The sequence below is a fragment of the Erpetoichthys calabaricus genome, chromosome 6 (genome assembly GCF_900747795.2).
Source record: "Erpetoichthys calabaricus chromosome 6, fErpCal1.3, whole genome shotgun sequence".
Lineage (NCBI taxonomy): Eukaryota > Metazoa > Chordata > Cladistia > Polypteriformes > Polypteridae > Erpetoichthys > Erpetoichthys calabaricus.
The window spans coordinates 191,280,198-191,295,308 of record NC_041399.2 but is presented as its reverse complement, the minus strand read 5'-3'; the positions used below and the strand labels follow the sequence as shown (position 1 = coordinate 191,295,308).

The 15,111-nt window shown below is 33.5% G+C and overlaps 1 protein-coding gene across 6 annotated transcripts in view; it reads right to left on the bottom strand.

The window, feature by feature from the left end:
* The window catches only part of nktr (natural killer cell triggering receptor), a 56,311-nt gene that overhangs the window by 19,115 nt on the left and 22,085 nt on the right, over positions 1–15,111 (bottom strand). For 4 of the 6 annotated variants that reach the window (XM_051929129.1, XM_051929130.1, XM_051929128.1 and 1 more), the window contains exons 5-9: positions 14,554–14,598; positions 13,214–13,301; positions 10,575–10,604; positions 5,162–5,307; positions 3,295–3,517 (exon numbers count right to left, since the gene is read on the bottom strand). In XM_051929129.1, coding sequence (XP_051785089.1) covers positions 3,295–3,517; positions 5,162–5,307; positions 10,575–10,604; positions 13,214–13,301; positions 14,554–14,598 — 532 coding nt within the window. Of the gene's footprint in view, positions 1–3,294; positions 3,518–5,161; positions 5,308–10,574; positions 10,605–13,213; positions 13,302–14,177; positions 14,211–14,553; positions 14,599–15,111 lie in introns of those variants that run through there. The other 2 variants (XM_051929131.1, XM_051929133.1) reach the window with 2 other exon arrangements.

The following is a 15,111-nucleotide window of genomic DNA, read 5'->3' as shown; positions in this document are numbered from 1 at the left end:
TCTTCTCTTGTAATATTTTTATAATGGTGTTGTTGAGCTCTGCTACTATTCTGCACTGACTGCCTTTGCTCAACTTTCAGAATCTGACATGGCGCTTCACTACTATAGATATATTTCGCTCTATTGTAATAAAAAATCCAGGGACGAGACGAGACTTTTTAGCCTGGAACGAGACGTGACTTTATCAGAGAGATACTTACTTTCATGTCCCCCAAGATGAGACTTTGTGCCAAACGATTTAACCACACCCGTGGCCGGAATTAAAAGACAGAGTAGATGACAAAGCAGAACGTTGTAAAGAATTCAAAAATGATGGCGCAATACACATGCAGAGCAGGTTAGAGATAATGAAAGTATTAAAATTCGGAAGTCTCAAAGAAAATTATAGTAAAGATTGCATTAGCGCAAACGGAAATTATTACTCGGTGAAATAATGGAACAGCGAAAAGAGATTGAATATGCTCGGATTTAAATTTTAAGTCAAAGACTTGTAGATCATCTAATTCGTGTTGCCATCGGGGAAAAGTAGTGTTTCTTCCCAATGATGAGGCGTATCTGCGAGAATTAAGATTTGTTGTTTGTTGAAACTGAAATCCACATACGTGAGTTGCAGAGACGCAAAGTAGCTGACGTGTAGCGCAGGCCGGGGGGGTTGGCAAGCGAAGCAAGCAGGGGGCAAAGCCCCCTAGTAAGAATATAAATTGGATCACATGTAGAAATGGGTATCTACTACTCGACTAACCATTTTCATCTTTACTAAATACAAAATGCAAAGGAAGCAAGGTGAGTCTCCAAACAGACGACCCAAATAAATGAAACAATGTAAACCTAAACAAACAGATATAATGGCAGTGTGGCACATATTGAAAGTATACACTATATTCCAGTAAACTGTTATTATTAATATGCCAGCTAATTTTTATTCCACATTGTAGAAGATATTTCAATCTTAAGTGTGCTAGTAGGAAAAACGTATATTCCCTTCATTGTGAATTTGACATGTATGTACTAAGTAGACCCCTGCGAAGTCGCGGTTCAGGATTCGCGGACTCAAGTCATTCGCAGATTTTTCCTTACAACCTAACTATTAATTGTTAGCGGAAAGCGGAAATATCCTACGCAATTTTTTATGGCTTTTTTCGTGGCGATACTGTGCTATAGAGAGAACAGGAAGCAACCGCTGAGGGAAACATGGTTTGGGATGGTGAAAGTAGCCAACCCGAGAGCGTTATTCATTTCTCCTTGCTGCTGATTGACTGCTGCCCTGTGACGCGTCTCCAGCTGAGTTGGTTTACCACCGCTGAGAGAAATGTGGTTTGGGATGGTGAAAATAGCCAATCCGAGAATGTTATTCATTTCTCCTTGCTACTGAGTGACTACTGCCCTGTGATACGTCTCCAGGTGAGTGGGTTTACCAACGCTGGAGGGAAATGCGGTTTGGGATGGTGAAAGTAGCCAATCTGAGAGCGTTATTCATTTCTCCTTGCTGCTGATTGACTGCTGCCCTGTGACGCGCCAGCTGAATGTCCTCATGTTTTCCACTTTTGTTATTGTATTCATTTTATTATTCTTAAACGCACAAGATGTCGCAGCAACGCCCTGCACCTTCTAAGGCTTCTGGCACTGAGCCTAAGCGCAAGAAGAAGTTTAAAACACTCCAGGAGAAGGTTGAACTACTAGATTTGCTCCGGGAACTAAAAAGTTATGCTGCAGTAGCACGCCACTGTGGCATTAATGAAAGCACCGCACGCTACATAAAGAAGAACGATGCAGCGATCTGGAGTACCGTATGTGTAAGTTTCTGTGATAGTGCCAAAAAGGTAATGACCGTAAGGAATAAAAATATCGTCAGGATGGAATCTGCCTTGGCATTGTGGATCACAGACTGCAGGAATGGTAACATAATCCATGAGAATGCACGGAAATTGTACCAGCAGTTCGCTACAGGAGGCAATGTAGCAACTTCCCATCACAATGTTCCTGAAACCTAAAAAGAAAAGCCAGCACAAAACCTCACCAGAAGAACACCCGTCCAAAGATACGACTCCTCCTGAAGAAGAGGCACCACCCGAGGAGTTTTAAATCCTCTGCATCGTACTGCACAGCTACTTCATCAATATCACTCATCATTGGTGAGTACCTGTACATTTTACTGTATTTTAATTAAATAAAATTACTATTTTCTCTAATTATAACAAAGAAAACGACAGCACATACCAAAGAAAATGCGCTTGCATGAATTACAGTACGTATAGCGGTAACATCGGTATTTTACATTCTAGCACTGCGAGAGACATAGCAGTACAGTACTGTACAGTATATGGGTTTACCTTTACATTCTGCTTTTAGGTAATGTATTATGGTAATTTTTTAGGTAATGTATTAATGTATTAAGCTGAGTTTGCAACCAAATTAAAGTGCTTTGGGGGCATACTGTATTTAGGGTTTAAACTATAAAAATAGGAATTTAAAAAGGCATTTTTTAACCACATCCAAAAGTCGAGGTTTTTCACAATTCGCGGGTGCTCTAGGAACGTAATCCCCGCGAATTGAGGATATACTGTATAAAAATGATACAGAAACTACAGGTTATTTTAACTGATACAAAAACACAAGCCAACTTTTCAATGGTAAGGTCATATTTTTTATAGTCAAGGATAAACAAGACTTCAAGAACAAGTTATACTACCTACATTCTACAGACAACTTAACTCTGAGGTTGCCAATATTACTTTTTGCTGACCTGTGTACATTGCTACTCAATCCAAGACCTAATTCTGCCAGCTCAGAAATACCATATAATTTAGATGATTTCTCACTATGAAAGACAATGTAAATTTTTGTTTAAAGAAGAGTAATTAAGAAAATATATCATTAAAAGAACTCAGTATGACTGTTTGACCTGCTTGTAAACCGGTTTCCAGTTACATTTATAGCGACTTTAAAGGTTTTGTATCTTTACTCAACAGAAGGTACTAATGTCTAAAAGTCAGGGCCATACACTGTATAATTGCTTAATGTCTGTTCACTTAAAATTTGCTAGGCACTCTATATCAAAGTCATCAGTTTAGGTTTAACAATGTAAAGAGTATTAAATGGCTACAAATATATTTTCAAAAAATGAGCATTTTAACAAAAACTTGTACATACCTTGTACAAGCTTACTATGAATACTTCATGTGTGTTTTATCTATAAATAATACTGCCATGTGTTCCTATCAGCTAATTATAAGCAATTTCAACCCCTTTTATTTACTAGTTTACATCTGAAGAGAGGCAAATAGCAAAACTCACCTCCTTTGGCTAGATAGTACTTTTTTACTAACACTTTCCCTTTTCTTTAATTCTTTCTTGACTTTCTTAGAATGTTTGTGCTTTGTTCTCCTTTTTCTCTTTCTCCTCTTAAACTTTTCTTCTTCTGTATCACTCTCAGAAGAGGACGATGTAGGTGAAGAAGACTCAGAAGAGGTGTCTGAAGAATTTGAGGAATGGGAAATCTTCTGCTTACGTTCCAGAACTAGAACACAATAAAATAAAGTATAATATAATCAAAAACTATTAAAGAATGTATTGCATTTTTCCCCAATTGTGTTATGTTCTTTCTATTAAGGAGATAAACCTTGTGCATAATGTATAATGTATATGGACATAGCATGAAATGTTATAGGGGTGATTTGCTGCTTTTTTTTTTTTTTAATCAAATTTATATCAAGCATATAAACACAATAAGGAAAACATAATCCCATCAAACGTGCAAAATACAGCATTCTAGAAAATTATAATTAATGATTAATACCCCAGCCTTATCTAGTTCAAATAGCCATAGAAATCAAAAACCCACACCAAAAGAAAACAAAACATAAGCAAAGGTCTGGCCTTTGATTATAATCAAAATGTATCAAATCTACACATACCATACATTCTACAGTTGTTTTCTGGAAAGTATAAAACGTACATACAGTAGGCACTTATCATTCACAGACTAATCTTCTTGGACACATACTGTAAGTAAGTCATGAACTGAGTATTGAACTTAGTGCCTTTCCATCACATAAAGTGAACCTGAAGGACTGCTGTCAGAGTGAATTTGAGGGGTATTAAGATTTTTTTAACAACTAATATTAAGCAGCACTGTCAAATAAATGCTGACACAAATGTATTAAAACAGACAGTTGAACATATTCAAACTAGAAAACTGGACTGAGAAGGTGATAATGACTAACAGAGCAGAGACTGGAACCAGTGCCTGAAGGATGCATGCTGAGCACTCTACTTCAGGTATTTACATTTCTTTGCATTTTTCATAATGCTTAGGAACATACAAATAAATTTGAAAAAATACAGTGTTACTTATTTAAAAGTAACATACTTTGAGTAGAAGTAGTTTTTCAAAAGAAAGCAATTGCTACTTCACTATCAGACATAGAGTACCTTACGTTTTAACTTATTAGCTAACTCAGTGGAAAAGAAGTGAGGGCTTCTGTTACAAATATGCTGTATCCGGAATATGAATCCTGCACTTAGTTGCTGTTAGTGCAAAGTTTGTGTCTGTGTCTGCAAAGGATTTCCTCTCACCCCCTAAAGATGTGTAGGTTAAGTTAAATGGCAATTTAAATACAAAGTGAGAGGTCTGAAACTTAAAATCTTATGAGAAAGACCTGGCAGTCATTTGACCACAGATTCTTCCGTATGGACCATATATCCAAACTGTGAACAGAATGCTAATAGGATATTACATTTTTTATCCCAATGTTGTAGTACAAATCAAGTTACGGGATACTTAAGCCATACAACACACTAATGAGACCTTATCTAGAATAAGTTTGGTCATATTTATTCCAATGTAAAATTCCATCATTAGGAACTTGCATTGATCCTTAACCTAACTGGGTCCCCAGCTGTGACTTCAGGTTTACTTATTGTGAGTGAGTTGGGTTTAACTGTGATTATGGTCAGATGAAATATTATATTTGATAAATGAACAAATGAAAACATACAGATATTAAAAGATATTGATGATGAGTTACATAAACATAATCAAACTTCTTCAGTTCCACAAAAACAAAAATCTAATTTTAGTGTGTAGAAAAAAATATCAAATGAATACTACTATGCTGCATTTTGTAGTTGACTTAAATGTGTTACAAAGAGCAATATTTACCATCATTTGCTGACTTAGTTATTAACTGGCCACAATCAATCACACGAACATCTGCATAAGGGCGGCTTGCAGCATCGGTCTTCAGATTTTCAATCTGCTTAATCACCTCAAAGCCAGAGATAATTAACCCAAAAACAACATGCACGCTGTAAGAAAGAAGTATTCTTTTTATAAGATTATACATACTTATTTTAGCAATTTAACTCGCTGTATTTTCAGTGAGAAAAAACAAATGATTAATTTAAAAAAAAAAAAAAAATTCAAAACAAAATTGACAACGATATAACAGATTACTAGTATCTTTCATCATTTGTTATTATACTAGTTTCTGCATTACAATTTAAAATATTACATCTTATACAACATATTTTTCATTTCAATAAACTGATCATTTAGGAAAACCTACGACACTGCGAATATCCACATTTTTTTCAATTGTGATGATAAATTCAAAATGTTCTACTATATATGCACATGTCTATAATTTGATCACAGTTCGTGGTATAATAAATATAAAACTACATGCACATTGTTAACAGATAAAACAAAGCAGTATTTCATTCAGTGTTAAAGTGAATAACATTTTACATATATAAAAAGGTATTACTTTTAGAAGTCACTAATGAAATAACCACTCTGAAATAATTACTTAGAGAGATCCATAATATTTGTTGTTGAACAGCAGGATTTGCTATTTTTACATAGAAAATGCGGTTTGAAAATGGTTTTACATTCATAATTCATATCTTGATTACAATTTAAAATTTACAGTTGACTCACTTTGATCAATAACTTTTAATCATTAAAAAGTAAAACATTACAATACAAAATAAGAATTAAACCTCTCAGAAAAGGTGCGATTTATGCAGTGATTGAGAATTTATTTTAATGTTGAAGAGAAAACATATCACAAACTGTGTCTTTACATTACTGAAAAGTGTTCTATGCATTTTTGTTTAGCAAAAGGGAGTCCCCTGCTAACTGTCAGGCAGGCAAGCTGCCAAGAACAGCTTCTCTGATTGCCTCTCAATGATTAAGATGCTTTGCACAGTATATAAAATCATAAAAATAATATAAAATATAGAATACAGCCACAATGCTACTAGTGTACAAAGATCTACCACCTAAGTATTGCTTAAATTGAATTTTTTTGTATTTTAGTTTTAAAAGTAGAAAAGTGAAGAGCAGTGATGCAAATGTTCAAGTACAAAGACACTGAATGATATAGAAACCCCAGAAAATGTGTTTGGTCTGCAGGACCACCAATAGTTCAGACCCAAAATGTCCTAAGGGCACATGAGTAATGATCAATTTTGTAAGCTTGTTCTGTAACCCTTATTTCACAAACTGTCCAACAACTAATGTTTACTCAATAGTGGACCTCTTTTGTATGTCGTTTTGGATAAAAAAATGTAAATCTACAAATGAAGAAGGTGAGCAAAATATGAAAGTGCTATACCCTCTAGAATTTTTAAAGCAATCGGCACAAACTCATATTTAATATGTGAGCTGACAAGACATTCATAAAATGTTAAAAACGAACAAGAGTACAGACTTCCCTTCGCTTTACAAACAAAAAAAAACCCTTTGTAAAGACAGTTTTGTAGCATGAACACCTAAATCACCATTCATTTAAATGAAAAACATAAGTGTACACTAAAACACATTTAGACTGACATTACTAGTTTAATGATAAATCCTCAAAATATCCCTAATAAGACTTTGCACATCATTAAGTATTATTTGATAAAGCACATTTTAAGGAATTGCATTTGATTGGTCCTGAGGTTTTGTAACTATTTTCCAAACGTTTTTGAATTAATGATGCTCAGGATGATGTGAAAGGACATGTGAGGAATATACGTGCATGAATGCAAATGTACACATTACTTCAGGCTGTGAATCCAGCCAACCTGTTCAGCAGCATTCTGCGGACTCTCAGAAAGCTGTCATGAGATGAGGAACACAAGCATATTTGTGGACATTTCTTATGTGGTACATTCATGCACCTATCTATATGTGCTTCCTTCATTCAGTAACTGTTAGTTTTGCAAAATCATGTTAAAGCAGGGAAAGAGTGGAACAATGATGCACAGTTCATTTAAAATGACAAGCACAATGACAGGCACACTGATCAGCCTCTCTTACCAGTTTAAAGTGAAAAGTGCATCATCTTGCACACAACATTAAAAAATGCTCAGGTTGGTAGACTATTGTTTACTAATGTAGATAATGTCACCTATGCAAAGAATGACTGTCATGTTCAAATAACCACAAATATCTAGAAGGATGTCAATGTTACTGAACTGCATGTTATTTGGGCTTGTGCTAGACATGCTATGGTCAATGAAATTGTCTGGAATAGGTGTCCTTGTTTTCCCTTTTATAACTTGTCCTTTAACATAATAGTCTGTTTTTTATGCACTAAATGGATGGTTATTTTGATTACTAACCTAGTAGTCTAGCTTTTCAAGTGCCAGTGAGGTGTCCTGATGTTCATGCCAGTTTGATTTAGTAAAATTGGCGCACCAGCTTCCTTTTCACACCTAGCAAGCTGAGCTGCACGGTGGCAAGTAAATAAGGTGGACAACTAAAGTACTTTGAAAAAGGTATGTTATAAAGCTCATTCCTGAATAACTGTCTACATTAAGCCTATCAGTAGGGCTTATTTTTACTTACTCTTCTTGAAAAGGCCAATAGTTAATAAAGAGGTGAACTGTAGTATGGGTTCAGATGGTCTTGGACAAGGAAGTGACCATGGGGGGTGTCCAGCTTCGGTAAGAGGACCTAAAGTGAATCATGCTTTTAATAACTCTTACTGGTACTGGACATATTCCTACACTAACCACTAGTTCATCTTATAGGAAAAATTCCATCCTCTGCAGAGTCAGCTCTTGATTAGTCCTTCTAATATTGTAAAGACTGCTTGATATTTCATTACACGGGACTATACATTAATGCACCAAAGACAATGAGTAAGTTATACAGATTTACCAGTCCAACTAGAACACCTTAAACACTAGTTTACCCTAACATCTGAATAGTTGAAATTTATCCTGGGCTAGATCAGCTTTGGGAAAAACATCTAATTCTGAGCAACACGGGCACAGCTCGGATTTCCTAAATTGGTTTTGCTAGCTTCTATTGGTATTACAATAATCCCTCCTCCATCGCGGGGGTTGCGTTCCAGACCCCCTGCGAAAGGTGAAAATCCGCGAAGTAGAAACCATATGTTTATATGGTTATTTTTATATTGTCATGCTTGGGTCACAGATTTGCGCAGAAACACAGGAGGATGTAGAGAGACAGGAACGTTATTCAAACACTGCAAACAAACATTTGTCTCTTTTTCAAAAGTTTAAACTGTGCTCCATAACAAGACAGAGATGACAGTTCCGTCTCACAATTAAAAGAATGCAAACATATCTTCCTCTTCAAAGGAGTGCGTCAGGAGCAGAGACTGTCATAAAGACAGAGGAAAGCAAACAAATCAATAGGGCTGTTTGGCTTTTAAGTATGCGAAGCACAGCGGCACAAAGCTGTTGAAGGCAGCAGCTCACACCCCCTCCGTCAGGAGCAGAGAGAGAGAGAGAGAGAGAGAGAGAGAGACAGAGAGACAGAGAAAAACAAACAGTCAAAAATCAATACGTGCCCTTCGAGCTTTTAAGAGAGCGAAGCACTCTTAAATGAATGCAACATGAAACAAAACCGGCCATCATGACTGGTAATGGAGCTATTATGGAACTACTTCATGTTGGATCCTTTGAGCACACTCTTACTTTTGTATTGCAAGGTGCTCTGAAAATTCCAAAAATTGCCTGCTTGCTTTTCCAGGTGAATTGCTATAGATTGTTATTTTTTGGGCACAATACAACTAGTTATTAATTAAACGTAAACTTGGAGCTACCCATTTTCTCCAGTGTGGATTGATTGGGCTTTGCTCATTTGGATGTTGACCGAGATTACATTTATGGGTGACCTAGGGATAAATGATTTCTCAAAATTTGCCGTGTTACAACCATAGTTAACAGCTTACATATGGATTTGCTTTATCCAGTTGTTCTTTACCAACAAACCATTTTAATCTGCAGTTAGCCCACACATCTGATTTGTCTAAGACGATGGTTTGATTTAAAGAGGACATACCATTTTAAGTGACATAAGAAAGTGTTTTTTTCCATAGAAAGTCTTAACAGGCAAATTAGCGCCATCTACTGGATTGAATTCCAAAAACGAAGATAACCAGTAATCTACATATAGTTATAGAACGGAATAGAGATTCACAAGATCAGTCTTGAGGCTTTAAACAATTCAATATCGATTCTTAAACAAAAACTAACGATTAATCAGAAAAAAAAAAAAAATCAATATTTTTACCCAGGCCTACCTACTACTACTATAAATGCCAGTAAATCAGGTTGATTTAGACTTCATACAGTGCATGTTAAGACCTTACAAAAGACTCATCACCTGCAGGAGATTTTTGGAACAAATACAAGTAGTCGTCAATTTATGACTACATTTGGTTCCAAAGGACCGGTTGTAAATAGATTTGGACCATAAGACAGACCGGTATATTTACTCAAACCTGTCTGTATATATAGTACTGTGTAACAAGTCCCTTAAGTCATATTGTGTGCTTTATATCCTTTTTTATCATTCACTTTTTTTCTTCCCTCATACTGCTTGATCATTTTCATTTTTGTGTCGAGATCAATTGTCTTTTTTTTTTCCTGTAATTGTAAGACAAATGTGACTGAACACAGTCAAAACTGCTGCAGGTAGTAAATAGAGATTGAAATGAAGGAGTCACAGCACAAAGAGCAGGCATGGCAAAAACTGTCATTTGTCTGAGACACGGTAGCATTTGTAAGTCAAATGGTTATAAAGAGCCTAGGTCGTAAGTCAATGACTACCTGTAGTGATATTGATGGTGTAAGAGACCTAGGCTAGGACACATAAACAGAATACATGAGATGTGTCTAGTTGATATTGCTTATCTTTTAATTTTCCTGTCCGCTATCTAACATTAAGAAATGTTAACTATTACAGGGTTCAGAACAAGCCGATGAGAAATAAAGTTGGATTTTCAAGGCCAAAATTCTTATGTTGTTTAAAATGTACTTACTGGAAAACCACAAAGGACTTCTGTGAGTCTAAAGAGTAAAGCACATGTAATAACAACAATAATCAGATTTCCAAACTGGATATTATGATACCTAGTAGTATGATACCCAGTGGTATGGTATAGTTCCTATGATAAATTCTGAGAATTTAATTAATAAAACCTGTATATATATATAAAAAAGAAAAGATAAGCAGAAAAACAAGGACACCCATGATTTTGACAACCTATATAAGAAGCTATGGCTCAAAATGAAAAACAAGTAGAAATAACTATTAAATGTCTTACCCATCAAGATGAGGTGCCATTTTTGTTGTTCTGTGATATGAGAGCACATAAAGGTTTACAAGTTTTGAAGTGTTTCAAGGTATGGTGATGAAAAATTAGATGGGGAAAAGGAGGAGTAGAACAGACAAAGAGAGGAAGGGAGGGAGGAAAAGACAAAAAATAATTAAAAAAACAGAATATATTTCAAAAGTAAATCAGCTGTACCAACAGCAAAGTATTAGCTTAGAATACAAAAAATCTAGATAAAAGATTCCCTTTTTTGCCTTTTAAATTCTGTAGAAATACTTTAAGGGGTTGGATCAAAAACTGAACCCCATTCCCTCATAAGCTGTATATAAAAATGTGGTTTGGTTATTCGTATAATTTTAGAAGACCTAATCATTAAATCCACAGAGAAAAAAACAGACAGAACACCTGAACCTTCAAACCAAAACTCCATTTACAAAAAGTCCTTACTTAAGATTGACTCATTTGGTTGTTTTTAGAAACTTGCAATATGTTTATTTACTTCACTGAATCAGATATACAATATTTGTGAAACTTCCAAATTTTAAATTATTTTTACACCATCAGAACTATACATTTTAACTAATGATAAAATTTTAAAAAATTTAGATCCTAATTTCCCTCCTACTAAATTCAATGAGTATATGTATTTTTATCCTAGCTAACCAAGGGAATAAATGGTGAATAGGAGAGAATTAGTTTTTGATCTCTTTGATTAAAAAAAGCACAGACAATACTCTGATTCAATAACATTGTGTGTCACAACGGCCCAATACCGAGCTCTCAAAACTGTTATGGAATGTTCATTAAGTATTTCTATTTAAATCTAAAAACATTTACTGTACAGAGACACAAAGAGAGAATGAAAAATAAGCACAACCTTAGAAGAAAACTTTACCTTTGAAGTGCAGGATGTAAGAGTGTTTCTGAAAATTTTACACAAAAATTGCAAGAAAAAAATTGTGATACATTTTTAGACAAAAATTAGTCCAAGTTTTTGTATTTTTATATAGCATTCAACAGAAACAATTAAAACTGAATACATAAACTTGTCAAAATAAAGACATACTTTTGTAATGCATTAAGATGTAATACTTGGAAAATCATGCATGCAACCTTCATTCAGTATTCATACAAAATACTTTTAACCTGACACACATATTTAAGCAGTACTATAAAAAAAGTCAGCTGACTCTAAAACAAAGTTAAATAAAATTATAGTAATATTTTTTTTCTCTCTTATTTCAGATTGCTGTTTCTGTATCTAACCAAAAATCTTTCAGATCTAGCACTAAAAATAGTACAAGTATAAAATGTATTTTTTCCTTTTCAAAAGGTCCAATAGTAATTGATAAAATTAGTTGTCAAATTTTGTCAGGAAATGAGATCAGGTAAAAAAAAAAAAAAAAAATCCTGAAAAAACACTCAAAACTCAAAAACCATCATTTCCTTAATTTTAATTATATGAATTTAAAGAATGAAAATCTTAAAAAGGTTACACAAATAGCACCTATTCCTAGTCATTAATATTATACATTTTTTGTATAAGGTGTCGTTTTGGAGAGATGCCTGTTTATTACACAATTATTACAATAATTGTGTGCTGTAATTACACCATAATAGCACAGAGCCTTTTTAAAGGCAACTGTGTACTTGTCCATAAAATAAGGTACACTTATACGTTAATGTTCTAACAGGCAAAGGCATAACTCAAACAATGGAAATGTCTGCATTTTTCTCACAATTTCAGCTGAAAAGGAATTGAAAATAACTTTTTATAATAAAGTGCTTCCTTTTCAATCTATTAAATGTAAATGGCAATAATCATCTGTTTATGTAATTTAATGCAGTGAAATATAACAGCATCCCCCAATCACACTATTTACTGTAATGTGTATTAGTTTAATATTTATAAAAACACTTATTAATTTACAATGGTTCCTTACACCATAAAATTCATTTTTAATTAATACATATTTTATTGCACCAATTACTTTTTAGACAAACATCTCTGAAAAAGAATTTCATTCTGAAGTGCATAACGTTATTTTTTTTTTTAAGTAGTGAATAACATTATAATATAAAGCAATAGGTGGGCTGAACAGTCTATTCTCATTAGAACTGTTATAATATCCTAATATATGCTCTGTCTGCAACAAGACATACAGGATAGTAAAGTTACAATTAAACTAAGCTGTTATATAGCAAACAAATAAGGTAGGAAACCATGGACAAGAAACCTGTGAATTTCAGTAAGCATAATGAAAAAACACAGCTATGCATTCAAAACAGGTCAAATCACAGACTTGCTAGTATGTCTGGATGGTGCAACTCCATTTAGAAGGCACATAGTGTAGAAATGTAAAAGGGCACAAGTAAGATAAGGCTTACCACTATTCACCGAGTAACCAAGTACTTCTCATTAATTTGTAATGACTAAATACATATGCAGATCATTAAATTTTTTCCACAGGTTATTATTAAAATTAACTTTTGGTTGAAATTCCTATTCCTTAATGTAATAAATAAAAGTACAATAAAAATAGACTTTAAACATTTAGTATAAATACAGGCAAAAATTACGTATCGATATTACCCCCAACACCAAAGTGCGTGAACAAATTCATACTTACATGAAAAACTGTGACCCATTTGTATCTTTGCCCCGGTTTGCCATTGACAATAGGAATGCTCGATCATGTTTGAGAACAAAGTTTTCATCTGTCCGAAGAAAGAAAGATCAAGTCAACCCCTCTTTGATATTGAATATGACGAAATCACTTAATGTTTAAATTTAATTATAAAATGGTGGAAAGCAAGAACCAAATTTGTACTTTCAAGCTACCTTATACTACCACCCCAAAAAAAACACAATATTCTCATGTTAGTGAACCTACCTTTGTTTTTAAAATGGTTAACTTCAAGCTTGTTTTTAAAATATAAATGGAAAAATAATTTAATAACCCAAAACAAATAGAGATAACAAAATTGACCTAATAACCATTTTTTAAAAGCCAAGTAAATTGGCTTTCAAAATCATACACAATATACAAGACAAAAACAAAAGACATTTATGGACCAAGAACCTATACTGAATAAAGTAATAATGTTTAGGTTATGGCAGGAATATTACAACAATCTTTCATGCATTACTTAAAACAATGTATTTTATAAAAAAAATAAAATAAAAACAATAACCATGAACCAATCACAAAACTTTATAAGGTAAGAAAAAAGAAGCAAACTAAATAGTTTGTACTTATGGGTAACAAATACTGTACAATGAATTGAATTGTCTCATAAAATTTAATCATTAAATGAAAGAAAACAAGTTAGCCTTCAAATAACCTTAATTTATGAGTTATCAAAAGAAGTACACAACTGTATCATTAATATTGTTTTATCTGAACTCTATCACTACCATGTGTGAAAGTGTGGGGAGGTGGGAGGGGAGTCGGGGGACTTTCCCAAGCATTGAATCACTTTAGAAATCAATTATTTTTTATCATCTAAGATTTTTTTTTTTTACATATTCTTGATGGGAAAGGTGCAAGGGAACAGTGTTTGAATTGTGTTGCTGAGCTTTGTGTCTCTTACCTTTTCATTTTGCAAAAGACCACATTCTCTATAAATAAAAGAATACGTTGAAAATTTTAGGCAGGAAGATAGGACTTTCATTAAAAAAATGCCTAACCTCCATGCTAAAAAAATCCTTTAAACTTAAAGACTATCTCCTTGTGTTGATCTTAAGAGGAAAAAAAACAATCAAACAGTATCACTATACCAAAACCATGCATTTATATTTACCATGCAGCATTAGCTTCATGCAGAAGAACTGAAGCTGAAAGCAAGAGTTGTTTTTTTTTTTTTTTTTTTTTTTTTTTAACAATTCTGAAAGGGACTGAGCAATTCATTTTTATTTTTACCAAGGACTTTCAATAACCTTTTTAATAATGCTGAAAATAATTCTTACCTTCAAAATATCCACCATATATTGATTCCCCTCCTCTTCCATTACCTTTAGCAATGACACAAATATCAAGTATATATTTTATTTACAAAAGCAATTTTAAAGCAGTATTGTACATTAAGGTTAAGAATTACTGACTTAAAAAAAGGGCACAGGGAATGAATTACAATTTATGTTTATAATGGTTTGTATGAATACAATTTGTTGAAAGCAAATCTTTTTATACAAGAAATAGTATTTTTTTAAGGTAAAAAAAAGTTAAAATAAGTACTTTTTATATCCTATTATATTGCAATACAAAAAGGAGAAGACACATATAAGAAATTGCTGTGTTCTGCATTACTTTGGTGAAATCTAAAGAAACTGACATATCAAAAGTGAAAATGACCACAGGATATCAAAAAACAAATTATGGATGTATTAAATAGGTAAATATATCACATGACACTAGTAGGGCAATAATCAAGTTCAAAACCAACTGGTACTCGTACCTCGGACACAATCTCTAAAAGTGCAACAAAAACCTTTTCTAACACTTTTAGTCCTGCTACTTTAACTCCC